Source organism: Nothoprocta perdicaria, unplaced genomic scaffold (genome assembly GCF_003342845.1).
Source record: "Nothoprocta perdicaria isolate Ctin4 unplaced genomic scaffold, notPer1 scaffold_23, whole genome shotgun sequence".
Taxonomy (NCBI): domain Eukaryota; kingdom Metazoa; phylum Chordata; class Aves; order Tinamiformes; family Tinamidae; genus Nothoprocta; species Nothoprocta perdicaria.
Genome location: NW_020455455.1, coordinates 2,573,654 through 2,588,625, shown reverse-complemented (window position 1 = coordinate 2,588,625; position 14,972 = coordinate 2,573,654). Strand labels below are relative to the sequence as shown.

The window sequence follows — 14,972 nt, the reverse complement described above, 5'->3', positions numbered from 1 at the left end:
CCGCTCAGCACCGCCCCGAACCGGGCAGGGCCGCCCCGATCCGCTCAGCACCGCCCCGAACCGGGCAGCACCGCCCCGATCCGCTCAGCACCGCCTCGAACCGGGCAGCACCGCCCCGATCCGCTCAGCACCGCCCCGAACCGGGCAGCACCGCCCCGAACCGGGCAGCAGCGCCCGAACCGGGCCGGCTCGGGACGGGAGGCCCCGCTCCCGGCCGCGTTCCCTGCCGGAGCCGCGCGCTGCCGTGGGGGCGGCCGGGGCAGCGCGGGGCCCTGGGTTAGTGCCGGCTTTAACCCCGGCCTCTCCTGAGTACGGGGCGTTACCATAACTGTCTCTCATCAAGTTTGAAATGGTGGGGTTAATAACACCTCAGTTTCATTGTGTGAGTAGTGAAATCACGGCCAAGGGAAACCAGTAGAAGGTTCGTGTCACTTCAGTGTGGCGACTCTCCCTGTCCATTGCCGTGTGCCCTGTGTCCGTCACACAGTAACTCAGGTTACCTGTAGTGACAATAACACAGGTTACCTGTAGTGACAGTAACACAGGTTACCTGTGGTTACCTGTAGGTAACCTTGCCTGACACGAGACGAGCAAGAGCTGATGGAACCAGGTGCCTTTCAGCCCCTGCTGTGAAGCACTAACACATCTTTAGAAGTGCCCTCCACTTCTGTTTTTCCCTTAGCACGTAATACTGCACATGACTTCTTGCACCCGCCTGGGACTTGCTGTTGTTTCAGAGCCAAGAGTTGTCTGAGTTGATTTCAAAGGTTATTGATCTCTGTTTATGTTTAATGAAGTCCGCTTGCTTTGTTTTGTCTTTAAGCTTCAGCTTAATTTGACTTAAGCTGGGTGAAAACTGTTTTTAAATGGATTTGTAGAAGTTAGTGGACTTAAAAATCTTGACCATGCTTAAGAAATGATGAATATAAAYGTACTGAAGCGATAAAGAATTATGAACTGATAGATCAGCAGTGATACTTTTTTTCCTTTAATATGTCAAATTTTAGGCTAGTTTGTGAGTTCTTTAGACACTCTTTTATTCTATCTTCAACAAAATGAAGAAAATGACATCGACGTTCTTGAGATATTTTGCTTGTGCGCGTCTGTCAGCCCCGCAATGCTGCTCCTGCTTTTTCGCTGTGCTGCTGGAGCAGCCCCGGCTGGGCAACACGCCGCGTGGCCAGGCAAGGCAGGGAAAGGGGCAGGGGCAGCGGGGACAGGAACAATAACGAGGCTGTTTGCAATTCCCGTCAGGTCCACAGTAGGTCCCTCCRAAGAGACTCGCTCCTTTTTCAAGCAAATGACTTGGAAACGTGGCTGTGTTCCTTTGCTTAGGCTGGTGGCCTTGCTACTGAGGACGGAAGAAATGGAACCTGAGCTGTTTTTCTGAAGGAACAGAAAGTCTTAATATTAATATGTACAAATACCTGAGGGGAGAATGTAGGGAGTAGAGGGCCAAACGTAGGGAGGTGGTGGCCAGTGACAGGAGAAGGGGTAATGGGTGTAAATTGAAACACGGGAAGTTTCATCTCTATGTGCGGTAGAACTTCTTTCTTGTGCAGGTGMCAGAGCCCTGGCACAGGCTGCCCAGGGAGGCTGTGGAGTCTCCTTCTCTGGAGACCTTCCCAACCCGCCTGGATGCCGCCCTGTGCCCCGTGCTCTGGGTGTCCCTGCTGGAGCAGGGGGTTGGACTGGATGATATCCAGAGGTCCCTTCCAACCTCAGCCATTCCGTGACGCTGTGTGATGTGTGAATACCTATAAAAAGCCCTGCCAGGCCCGGGGGGGCGAGGGGGTGCCGGAGGCGCAGCGCCGCTGGGCGCGAGGCCCCGCGCTGCACCGCGCCGCGCCGCGCCGCTGTGAATACCTATAAAAAGCCCTGCCAGGCCCGGGGGGGCGAGGGGGTGCCGGAGGCGCAGCGCCGCTGGGCGCGAGGCCCCGCGCTGCACCGCGCCGCGCTGCGCAGAGCGGCCGCCCAGGGCAGGCTGCCCCGCCGCGCGCAGCCGAGGTCGGCCCCGCCGCGCTCAGACCCGCAGCGCTCAGCTCCGCCGCGCCACACGCGACCCGCAGGCCGGCCGGGCCCGCGCCCTGCGCCACCACCATGGCTCTCCAGGTAGGGGCTTCTGCATGCGGGAGACGTGGGCAGAGGCTGGATGCAGCGGGAAGGGAGGCAGGGATGTGCTGCAGGCTCTGCGGCGGGGTGCCGGGTTGTTAATGCAAAATCCAGGTTGTTCTGCAGCGTGGGAGATTGGCAGGAGCCTTGGGAGGCTGAAAAGTGCAGTGGGTTTTGCAACTGGAGAGATGTTCACCTCACATTTTGAATATGATGCATGGGTCGTGCAGTTTTGCTGAGAGGGGAGGCTTACCTGCTGGGAGTGTGCAACAACAGTTCTATGTGGGGACCTGAGCTTGCTGGGACTGCATTGTGCACTGAGGCAGTTACTTGTTTGAGGTTTCTTGATTATTTTTTAACAGATTGTTATTTAGAGCTGAAAACACAACAGGAAACCTCTAACTCAAAATCAATGGTTTAAGTGCTTTCRGGAAGCAGTAACTTTTAAGGGAGTGGTGGATTTTTTTTTTTTAGGTTATGTGCGTTTTTGGAGAGGWTGCATTTCGAAGAGTGTATGTGTTTAATAGGACAACGAGACACCAGGAGAGAGCTCCCTTCACCCTAAGGAGATTTGAGCAGTTAATCTTCTCTGCTGGCTGTTAGCCTCCCACCTTTGTGGTGGAGTGTCAATATTCCCTTGTGTTGCCCATGCCCGGCTGAATTCCAAGTTCTCTGCCGTCCCTCTCAGCTCAGGCGCTGCCAGCCCCTTTATCCCAGCCTTATTACGATGAGTGTCCCGGCCCGCTGGCAGCGAGGGCTGACCTAGATGCCGGAGCAGAGGGCAGGAGCTCAGCRGCCTCCTCTGCGCGGCGATGGCAGCGTGGGGCGTCCTTGGTGCCCCAAGGACATCCTTGAGGTACCCTTGAGGTACCGCTCAGAACTGCTGGGTCCCAAAGGCAGCACCACTCTTGTTTAATCAGCAGTCACCGAAATGACATTTTGGTTTATCTTTTACTCACCACAGAAAACAAGCTTCTGATGATACTTTAAAAATGACCAATAAATCACTATGAGAAAGAGCTGAGTGCAGTACAATATGCTGTTACTATCTACAGTTCTACCACCCTAAGAAAATCCATGGTTGAAATACGGAGCGCTGTATATTCTGCAATTCAGTATAGCAGAGGTTTCCTATCCATTATCATTTTGGTTGACAGCTACCACCCATACCCATAAAACATCTTTGAATCAAGCTCTAGGGGAATGTAGGACAAATGGATAAAACACTGTTTTCACCAGGGCAGTAGCTCTAGGATTAGTTTTGCAAATTGCTGAAACACTCTGCTGGAAATGAGGAATTCACTCAAGCTTTTGTGTATTTTTTTTTCCACAACGTAGGTATTACATGATACTAGACATTGTGTGTTTATCTTTAATGTGTGTGTATTTTATTATGCATTCATGTGTCTATAAATATACAGAAAATACTTCCACTTTTAATCCAGAGAGCTAAAGGGAATTTTACCAGCACATGATCAAAAGGAAATTACGTTTTTTTAAATGCTCCTAAGCATGTTGTATAAGCAGGCAAAGCCTAAACTACATCCTCTTTCGGGTAAGGAAGCTTAAAGAAAGAAATCTTTAGTATTTAAATTTCATTTCTGCCTCTCTCTTGGGCAGAAGATGTGTACCAATGTATTTTTTAAAAGTATCTTGTGATCCTTGCATATGGATTCAAATAAAAGTATGCTAAGCATAAGAAAAGAAGTTAATGGCCTCCTTTCTCAACATATTTTTAAGGGGTCTTTTGTCTGTGCAAGTCTCTAGCAACAGTTCTGGTTCCTTCTTATTGTTAAGGTTCAATCAATAAGCAATTCGGGGCAATGGGAAGATTTCCAGTTACTTGAATAGTCTTTGAATCTCTGTTTGGACAGAGACTCAAATAGTGTATTAGTCACAGTGCAAAAGTGAAGCCAGAAGCTTATTTTGTCTACAATCAATTGGGCAATTCAGCTCTGCTTTATTATTGATGTAGCAGCATTTAAATCTTTCTTAGTGTTATCTGAGTGTGAATGCAGTTTTACTGGTATGTGCATGGATAATATTGGAGATTATGATTATGGAGAGTCTGTGATGCAGGAGATAAAAAGACATCACAACAGTTTTCCTATGGTACCTTGTATACATAAACAAATACGTTACATCTGCTGATGTTTGAATTAAGAATGAAATGTTCATTTTAATAGAGTTTTATCTATACAAGAAATCTCCAGGGTGGTGAGGTTCATTCCTGTTCTTGAACAGAACACTGAGTGTGTTGATGCACAAACTACTACCCCAGTAATCTCTGTTTAAAACAAAGCCAGTAAGGCCTCTCAGGTGTTAATTAAACTCTGACAAATTGGGAGGCCCTTTAGAAAATATTTAACCAGCTACTGTTTCTCCTGAGGTCTGACAGAGCTCCTACAGCTCTCCAAACTTTCAGAAAGACAAATAATCATGTTCCATATTTCTGATAATAAACTCTGAAGGAGAAAGTATTTACAATTCCTTTGTACGGAATGAAGAGTCAGAAGAATAKAGAAAGAGCCTTTGTGGTCTGCAGAAACCATTTTTATTTCTGAGCCAAGCCAATTAAATCCAGTCACTTCAATTAAAATAGTTTTCATAATCAGTTTAATCCCTGCTACAATGCTGATTCTTTCCACTGAACAATAGAGAAGATGGAATCCAAAAGTGCTCACAGAAGAGATGCTGTAAGGTCATTGTAACATTATTGATTCAGCTTTTATGTATAGCCTGGAGCAAAATATAGTTGCATGAGAAGATGTAATTTGGGGTTCTCTCAATTAGGTGCAACATATTTTGCGTGTTTTGTTTTTTAATTCCAGGAAAATCCTTTATTTGTTGTTCAGTGCTCCCTCTTATTTTGCTTGCCTTAGAAAAGTTGCAGAGTTTAGTTGGTAGCAAAAGAAGTCTGAGACAAAAAGCTGGACTTTTCATCCAAACCTTCATTTGTTGCATTTTGTTAATGCTTAGAATCCTTGTTACTAAACAGGAGCAAAATCATATGCCTAAGTGTATGTTTTCAGACTCTGAAGTTTTAGCTTTAAGAATATTGTCTGTCCTACATTTGATTTAGAATTTAACGGCATAATTCTGCCACTTCATATACTTCATGCAATGGCTAGATTTATGTTTTGCAGGTAGACAAGCGGTATGTGCAGTCTTGCTGATTCTCAGTGTTGTTCTGAGTAAAGAAGGGAGTCCATCATTATATTTAAAATATCTACACTCAACAGCAGCAGTTTTCAAACTTGAAATGAATATTCTGTGTTTAAAATCCTAGCCACTTTTTCTRTTCCAGCACCTGCTGCTGGGCATTTGGTTGTGTGAGGCCTTGGTGGGAATCTCTTGGAAACTTCTGCTTGCTGATCATGCAAACAGGAAGGTTCTTCCTGAGTTGGGGCATTACCGAAGTCTGCAGGGTTCTTGGCTCAAGGGCTTTCTCCTCAGTGTATTTGTAAGGACTCCATAAATGTTGTAGTGGGAATAATGATCCCCCAGATCCAAAGCTCAGCAGCAGCACCAGCCCTAAGTGCAAGGAGAAGTTTAGCCAAGGGCCTCCTCTCTCCTTGGCAACTCTGCTGCCCCACAGGCTGCTCTTTGCTGTAAAACTGGGGCAGCCTGTCGGATTTGGCACCTCATCTCTAAGGTCCCTCTGTCCAGAACTGACACAAATGTGGCAGTCACTCCAGGCAACTGTAAAGTCCTGATCTTCGAAACAGTGACAGAGCCGCTGCAACAGTCCCTAGGTGAGAAACAGCAGCTGCGTTGTGGCAAGGCCTTCCGAATTTAACTCKCCTTCCCCCTCTGGGCTCAGAACTTGGTTTCTGGGCACTTACCCACCAGCCAAACTAAATTGCCAGGCAGAAGGACACACACAGTTGCACTTGAGGAGGCAGTGGGGAGGGAAGGTGGGAGAGCAGCCAGGGTTCAGTGCCCGGGCCTGCCGCGCGCCCGCCRGCCTCGCTGGGCCTCCTGCACGACGGGGCCTTTCTTTGAAGAAAGATGCCTGGACATCTGTCTTTTTAGTTAAATTCTTTACAATTTTCCTTCTTCTCGGTAGTGGCCACTAACAGGACAAGGGGCAATGGGTGTAAGTTGAAGCACAGGCAGTTCCATCTCCATGTGAGGAGGAACTTCTTCACTGTGAGGGTGCCAGAGCCCTGGCACAGGCTGCCCAGGGAGGCTGTGGAGTCTCCTTCTCTGGAGATCTTCCAAACCCACCTGGATGCCGCCCTGTGCCCCGTGCTCTGGGTGTCCCTGCTGGAGCAGGGGGTTGGACTGGATGATCTCTAGAGGCCCCTTCCTGTGACCTGTCTGTGACACGCTGCGCTTTTGCAAATGCAGATCTAACTGAAATGCTAAAAAAAACACTGTAACCAGAAAAGCATATTTAAGTACCTGCACCTTTTTGCATCATAGCATTACAGAAAACTGTTGTCTTTGTGGTTACTGTTCATTATCACAGAGGTAACTCTGGAGCCTGGGCAGAACACTACAAGCTAAGGGCTCCTGAGACCTAGTAGATAGAGAATATCACCTAGCCCTGGGCTGGGGCAAGTRTGAGATGCATTAAAAGGAACAGATTATTTGTGTCCTAAATGAATACCTCTATACCTAAATATACCTAAATACCTAAATGAAAACCTACAGTTTTGTTAAACTTATTTCACAGAAAAATAACCCAAAATAACCTAAGTTATCACTTGCCCAAGTGGTTATTTGAGGACTGTGCCACTTGGATAGGAATTTAAGACCTTTTTTTTTTCTGTTTTGTTTTCTTTTACCAGGCTGACTTCGATGCTGCTGCAGAAGATGTAAGAAAATTAAAAACAAGGCCGACTGCTGATGAACTGAAGGAACTATATGGTTTCTACAAACAGGCTACTGTTGGAGACATTAATATTGGTACTTCTCTTCCTATAAATACATCGTTTACCCCCGTATTTTAATGAAATCTAGAAGATATTATCTAGTGAATCTTTATGATAATAAATAAAAGTATTCATTTATTTTGGCAGAATGTCCAGGAGCGCTAGATTTGAAAGGCAAAGCCAAGTGGGAAGCATGGAACCTGAAAAAAGGTGCTACAGTAATTAACTTTACATCATATAAACACTGCTACAGATCAACAAATAAGGAAAGATAATGACTCATACTTTCCTTTGCAGGTTTATCAAAGGAGGATGCCATGAATGCCTATATTTCTCAAGCAAAAGCAATGGTAGAGAAATATGGGATCTAAAATACTCAAAATAATTCCCTCTAATAACTAACTTTTCAGTATCTAATGAACTAACTTTTCTAGGAATGTGCAATACTAACTCTTTATTGTCTAACCTGACACTAAAAATATTTTAAGCAGGAGTTGTTTGGCCCTAAAGGGCATTTACATACATGCTGTATTTTAGACTATAACTGTACTTATTCGAAATAAATTTGTACCTATTCATTTAATCTTTCTGTAAGAATTGTGGATTTCTGAAGGTATTAAGTTATATCTAGCATTTTCCTATTAGCACACAAAGAAGCTCGAAAAGTAAAATAATATAGTTGTCATTTTTCCCACAAATATGGTTATGGAATAAAGTGCTTGCACTTGTGCAAGATRAGAAGAGGGAAAATGGAGTTTTTTAAGAGACAAGATCCAAACTAAATGTTTATTTTTATGAATGAGAAAAGTCTCCCCTTTTCATGAAATACAATAAAGATATTTTGTAGAACACAACAACTTTGAGGAAACTGCATGCAATTGTATAGAAATAGTAATTATTAAGTGCTGAATTAAGTGCTAATATTATACCATCTGTCATAAAAATAGAGAGAAATGCTCAYAGATCAGCATTTTCTATACATCTTGTTATGTGTTTCATCAAAAATATTTCATTAGCAGGTTCCAGCAGATAAAAGTGACCTCCAGGAAGCTTGTAAATGGAAATATCTCCAGTTGTTATATCATCCCAGGCTGAAAAAGATATTTAAAGTGTTAGAGAAATGTTAAATATTGTAGTTGTTTTACATAGCCATTTCCAGATTATTATTTAATAATAATTTTGAATCCTGTATGAACTGATTTGGCTGCGACTGTTTATACTGAGACTGCTCTATGAATTTCCATTTCATTTTAAACAGAGAAAAAAGATTCTAGGGGACTCTGTTCCTTAACTGATTCGATACAAGAGAAAAAAACACTCAAGTGTAAGAAGAAAACACTTGAGCAAAGTACCTTCTAAATCATGTTCCATATCTTCAGACCCATCAAAGCAGGTAATGTCACAGGAGAGGGGAATATTCCTGTCTGCCTTCTCAAAACTGTGAATACAAAAAGTTGTAGTAATAAACATTTCCATAATATACCTAATATTTAGGTTTTGTCTCCACATATGAAATGGCCTTTTTTTTCTCCTCTCCTCCAATGCATAACTCCTGAATTACTTCCAGAAGAGGGATGGATGCCTGGTTCACGCAGTGGGGTTAGCGCAGTTAGGGGCAGTGGATGGGGAAGCTGCATGCAGCGATCATGAAGCACATTTAGTGGAACCTACTGGCCTCAGAAAACAACAGAAGATGTTCAAATCTTCCTTCCAGGAGCTGTAMACTTTGGATCCTATGCAGATCTCTAGTTCTACCAGGACATATTCACTACTACAATAGCAGCAGTGGCTGTTAGGATGAGCTGTGTGGCGTAAACTTGGCATAAATACCAAGAAATACATGGAAAAGCATGATTAGACAGAAGTGAAACGATAATATATACATGTAAAATACAGATATAAATATAATATAATGTTGTTTTAAACTTACGAAAATGTTTGAAGGACTCTAAAATCTTCCCTCAAGGTAAGAATGAGATGTTTCCTGATGTCTTCATTTTGCAGCAGCTCAGAAGGAGTTCCTCCTAAAAGTTTTAGCTGTGCAACAATGTCTTCATCCTCCATATCATGTATTCTTTTGATGAGAAGAAAGCTTTCAGACTGCCAGCATCAGAGAAGACACATAAGATGTTTTATACAGTATACTTTAAATAGACTCTGCTTGCTGAAAATACAAATTTTGAGCAAGACACTATTACCCTGAAGGTCTGTAGCTTCCACAGACACATAATCATTAACTGATTTGTTTTCTAACTGTCACTTTTGAAATAAAACTAGTAGAATAATCTGCGTAAGGGAAAACAAAAGTCTTGTAGTGTGTACAAAGTAGTGTAGGGCTACAGAGAGCCCCGGATAAAGGGAAATTTGCAGGAAGTGCCTCCATGAGGTAGAGAGCTAGAGCTCACGTGATATCTCTAAGAAGCCCCAGAAACAGAGGAATGGAAACAGCGAAGGATGTCAGAAAACAGGAGAGCTGGGGGAAAAAAAAAANAAAAAAAAAAAAAAAAAAAAAAAAGGCAAATTCCCATTGTTTTCCTGAGAAAGACCAGCAGAAGAACTAGAAACAGGAAAGCAGAAGGAACTGAGAAGGCATAAAAAGCCAGCAAAGAATGGAGAGGAAGAGCAGAAGAGAGCAAACGTGCTGTGAAAGCAGCAACTGAGGTTTATGCACGAGTGTGTTAGGGGAGTTGCACTGCATGTCACAGAGCAGAGCACAGCACTTCACATTTGGCTTTGATTGCCTGTGGAGTATTATGCCAAAGACCATCATAAATCACAGGGTATTCAAGAACAGTCTAGCGTTAGCTTAAGGAGCCCATTCTCCTTAGGCTATAGTTAGCCTCTGAATATTCTATAACATTAAATTCTCCAGCCACCACAGAATTTAATTTCCTCTAAGATAACAGAACATTTTTCTGTTCATTTTTCTACACATTTTTCTGTGTGCATGCAGAAGTAATAGCTGTTGGGTACTCTGGGTATAATAAACTCAATGTGCACATCACACAGACACCACAAGTGTTTTAATTACAACAGCTAATGGACCATTTTATTTCACACAGTTATGGATTCTGTAACTTACATGGGGGGCATGTGCTCCTGATATAAAGAGGTGGACTGGCTCTAGTCCGTATTTTTCTTTCAGGTGTAGTGCAACTGCAAAACTGATGTATGATCCAAAGCTGCAAGGAAAAGAGAAATTAAAGCAATGTAGTCACAAACACAGGCAAAACTGAATTTCAATGCTGGCTGGCCATCTTGAACATTTATTGAAGCTTACAGAGCTTTATAGTTCTGTATTACATGTAAATTATAGTGATATTAGCAAATTTACATGTAAAAGTRTGTTCATATTGGGACTAGATTTACGAATCTGACTTTCTCCTCCGTTTCTTTTCATGGTTTCTTACTGCTATTTTGAGTACATGGGATTGTATGATCTTCAAAATCTATTTGGTTTAAGGTTAGTTCACCAGCTGCATTCATTCSAGCGCAAGCACTGACACAAATATCAAGAATGAACAAAATAATAATTTATCAGTGTAAGCTAAAAATTGATTTCAACACTGCCATTTTTAGAAGACATTGGGCCTGAAGTAATAAGCAATCTCAGTCTCAGAGATCCACTTTGACTTGAAAAACCTTTGCAGAAGTGTATTTTTCTATAGTTTTTGCAAATAAAGACAAGCAATCATCTACTCTTAGAGTATAAAGTTTCCAGGCACCAGGGTACTTAGAAATACATATATTTTTACCTGTGACCAAAAAATGCAAATGGTTTTTCTTGCAGATCTTCTAACAAAACACTTGCAATTTCATTAACAACAGTCGTCATGTCTTTTGCAAAAGGCTCCTTAAAACGAGTTTCTCTTCCAGGAAGCCTTACAGAGTACACTGGAGAAGAGGTGGAAAAAGGGAAGGAAAAGAATTACTGACATTTTGGAGGAGAAACACTAAAATCACTTGAATTCAGTTACAGAAAATCTTTTAATTCTCTTCCACAGAATATACAGATTATTTAAATGAATCCTTTTTACAGCTGACATCATTGTGCTTTTGCTACTGCTATCTATTAATCCTGTGATTAAAGAGGGTTTAGGTTTCTGTCACTCCCTTTACTCACAAATGTTGCCTTCCCAATTGATCTTATGCTCCAAATGCTCTAAATCAGGAATTCTGTTTTATAATGATAACAAGGTCCTGGTCTCTGCTGAAGTTTCAGCTTTATTACTTTGATTTACTATTACTTAAAGCAGCTTTATTACTATTATTATTAATAATGCCATATCCATTGATTTCAATAACAATAAGTCTCAAAATTGTGTAAAGAATATCCTCTCAAGGCCAACATTAGAAAGTTAACAAAATACATTAGCATCCTACAGTCCCTGTTTTTCTCCTTGCAAGCTCTTCCAGCACTGTGCACAGTAAAACCATAGTATAAATTAATAGCATTTTATATTTACACAAAAGAAAACATTTCACCCTTATATTGCTTTCAACATTCTTTGGTTTTCTACCCTTTTTTAGAGAAAATAAGGAATGGGTTCAGCAGTAAAAATGTTAATTTTCCACAATATCCTTGACATTAGACATATCTGCCTATTGAGGCAATGGTTCAGACAGACAAAGTATTTTACTACAGTCAGAACAAGCCACTACATAATACCACAGACTGTCATACAAAAATGTTCATGTCTTTTATATGAGAGCAATTAAAATAATTTTGAAGGAACGTGCTGCTCCTTCGTTTGGTTCATCCAAGTTTGCAGTTGTTCCCAGGATGTGTCCTTAGTAACTTTTATTCCCCTCAGAACAGAAGACTTTTTGTTTTAATTTCAAGAAAAAAAGTGACTTGTGCAGCAGTCTAGARGAGGCATCACAACATTTAGGGGACTGGTACAATTGCAGTGTCAGTGTTTCCATTAATGCCAAATTATACTTTTTTCATTTGTGGAAAGTCTGGAAGATGCCCATGGTTCCTCTTAAAACAGTTCAGCAGTGGATCTTTTTAGTGCTGATAAAACCTGATAGCCATGAAAATTACTGTGTAACTAAATATAATTCACAGTTACAAAACCAGTGCTTAAACTTCAGTTTTGACACTTGTAGACACTCCGGATAACTGAAACACATTTCGCTGCAGCCTCTCAACAGTAAAAATCAGTTTTTATATCTTCATTGCTCACTTGTTGATTTAATACATCAACAATATGTCACGGCATGGCTGTTTCTTAATCATACCAACAGTTTCTGAAACAGTCAYGCATCCTACAGTCTTGTGAAATTTAGCTCTGGGGAGAGATAATTTAATCTAGTGACATATCAGTGGTTCCACAGCAGCACAGAAATGTAGTAAACTCAGCATCCTAACGTCATGACTATTTGGATAAAGCCTGTGGTAAATAAACAACTGGAAAAAAGTTTGCAGCACTCACTCTCAAGAACATTAAATTCTCTTAAAAAAAAAAAAAAAAGACAAGACGACCGAGCATTTCCAACTGCCCATCTCAATCACCTTGTGCCTTTATGGACCCCAATGACTGACCTTCTATGGAGCTGCTGAAGAGCCTGCCCCATTGAGCAAGCTGAGCCGCTCCACCTCCAGCCCAGGGAAAGCAAATGAGCCGGCAAAGCGCGTTGGGCCTCTTGTACAAACAGGCGACCACCTTCTCCATTCCTGAGGGAAACAAGAGGGCACCACGTTATGCTACAGCGAGACTCTTCAGGTTCTGAAAATTAGGGTGAATTAAACGTAATTTAGAACAATGGATTGCTATTTTATCAGAACTGCTTGTGCTGTGACAATGCAGCCTATTGTATGAGGTAAGCTTCACACAACTGTAAAAACCAGTTCTGCTTTTATAAGTGACAAGGAATAGTGTTAGGCAACACTTTTGGTTATTATTTTCTCCTCTTTCTGTCACTGGCCGTAAAGAACATAACAGGCAGCAAAGAAAATGAATATGAGATTTCACAATGACCTTTTAACAACACAGGCTTTTAGAACATATCCCAAAATATAAGGTTTATCTGAAGACCTGATGTAAGTACGGATCACCTAGTTTAGGATTCTCTCTACAACAGTGGTAAAAATGGATGTCTGCAGAACAGCTGGATGCCATTTCTTTACATTTAGGAACCACCATCAGTTTCTCATTCATGTATTCTTCTCATCTCCTCTTACATCCCTATAAACCTTTAGCATCCACAACATTCTTTGGCAACGAGTTGCACAGACTGACTCTCCTGCATCTCCCTTATTTGCTTTGAACCTGAATTCTAAAATTTCATTTGATGCCCACAGAGTTGCCTAGTAAAGGAAGTGGATGGTGAGTTCCTCAAGATTTGGAACTCAGCATTTTTGAGACTTCTTCCTATTCTCTCTGCCTCCAGTCAGCTCTTCCTTTCTGCAAGAAAAAGCCTAGGTTGCCTAGGGAGTCTTCATGGGGAAGTGCTTCCTACTCATGACCACAGTTGCTGCSCTTCTCTGGATTTCTTATATCCCCCTTGAGATGGCAAACAAAACACAACTGCATTCAGAGTATTTATCAGAGCAGCTTTAGGATTTTGAGTTACTGACTGACAGAAGTAACCCAAAAGAAGATTTATGACCACTCCTTCCTCCTTTCTGAGGAGGAAAAATTGCATTGAAGATCCTAATGCAGCAACTTTAGCATTGGATTTTGCATTTACTATAAGAAGCAAAGACCTGTTGTCAAGCATCTTTATTCTTCTTTCCTGATTTTTTTCTCCATTATTCTTGCTGATTAGATTTGTGGACATTAGCACTGAGGGTGACATCCTACTGTTTATAGTGTATCAGGCTGTGTTCTACATAGGTTTATATTAATTCCTGCCATTAATATTGAATCCATTAATTAATTAATTGCTTCCATTAATATTGAAAAAACCTAAGAATACCATGAATGACAGAAATACTTGGTAAAGATAAATGAACTAAAAACCAAAGTGATACAGAATACAAATTTTGTTTTCTACAGTCATTAGAATAAACTTGCAACAGTTGCTCACATTAAAAAGATGAAAAACTCAGGAGATGATGAGTAAAAAAAAAAAAAAATGCTGTTTTTAATTACTATGGATATTATTTGCTGCTGTGAATATAGCTCAGTAGAAGCAGGGGCTGATTCTACATGCAGTGTCTTGACAATTAAATATGAGAATGCAGCCAGATCAGAATAAGCAGCAATTTGTGCCCACATAAAATTCCTATAATGCAAGCAAGACAAGAGAAAAACTACCCAGAATCTTCTTGCTTTTCATGTGCTTTTAAACTGGAAATGTAATCCATGTTTGTTAAAAATCACTTCAAAGACACAAAAAGAGGAAGCCAAAAGCTCAATGGGCAGATGGAGTGGAACAAGCACTGCAGAACAAACAGCTCCCCAGACACGTTCACTTTGCATCCCTCCCACTAGACCCATTTACACAGGTGCTTCTTTCCCAAAAAGCCACTCTATCCCAGATGCTTCCAAGGCTGTTGGTTCAACCTCACAGACAAGTTAGAGTAAAAACCTGTTCTCAAACTGATTCCAAAAAAAAGATGGAAAACATTCAAGCCACAGTCCTTAAAGACATGTTACCAGCCGCTAAGGATCTTCCACAGTTTCTGCTCTTGCAGGTTTATGCCGTCACCACCACTTCTAAATTGGGCACAAAATACCTGAAAATAAAGGAAGACCACAGGCGACAGGAGATGAGATCCCAAGGTGGATTCCCTTTTCAGTGCTGCATAGCAAGAAGCAGGAGCCAGACTTCCCTCACAGCAGCCAGCAWGGAGCAAAGGCCGTCTCGGAGCAGAGGAGGGATGAGCATCCAGGTGGCCCAGCTGCTCCCTTTAAGTCATTCCAAGCCTAAGGGGAGGAGCCCATGCACAAGGGAAAAAAAGGCAGGGACTAAAGCGCACAACATCCAAAAGGGAGCCAGSGATGTGATGCTTACGTGAGACACAAAGAA

At 42.0% G+C, this 14,972-nt stretch overlaps 2 protein-coding genes across 3 annotated transcripts; one reads left to right on the top strand and one right to left on the bottom strand.

Moving 5' to 3' along the window:
* The first annotated feature begins 2,878 nt into the window (after positions 1-2,878).
* On the top strand, positions 2,879-7,618 carry ACBD7 (acyl-CoA binding domain containing 7). The gene is made up of 4 exons (XM_026039378.1): positions 2,879-2,968; positions 6,909-7,026; positions 7,140-7,202; positions 7,290-7,618. The coding sequence occupies exons 1-4, from the start codon at positions 2,879-2,881 to the stop codon at positions 7,361-7,363; spliced, it is 345 nt and encodes a 114-aa protein (XP_025895163.1). The 3' UTR covers positions 7,364-7,618.
* Positions 7,619-7,913: 295 nt separating this feature from the next.
* OLAH (oleoyl-ACP hydrolase) lies at positions 7,914-14,760 on the bottom strand. 2 transcript variants are annotated; one of them, XM_026039451.1, is made up of 7 exons: positions 14,680-14,760; positions 12,541-12,672; positions 10,748-10,886; positions 10,075-10,174; positions 8,923-9,092; positions 8,345-8,430; positions 7,914-8,083 (listed from the first exon to the last, which is right to left on the bottom strand). In XM_026039451.1, exons 2-7 carry the CDS (start codon positions 12,668-12,670, stop codon positions 7,950-7,952), a joined length of 759 nt encoding a protein of 252 aa, XP_025895236.1. In that variant the 5' UTR covers positions 12,671-12,672; positions 14,680-14,760; the 3' UTR covers positions 7,914-7,949. The 2 variants fall into 2 exon arrangements, with proteins under 2 accessions (XP_025895236.1, XP_025895238.1); XM_026039453.1 differs by lacking the exon at positions 14,680-14,760 and adding an exon at positions 14,600-14,622.
* Between the last annotated feature and the right edge of the window lie 212 nt (positions 14,761-14,972).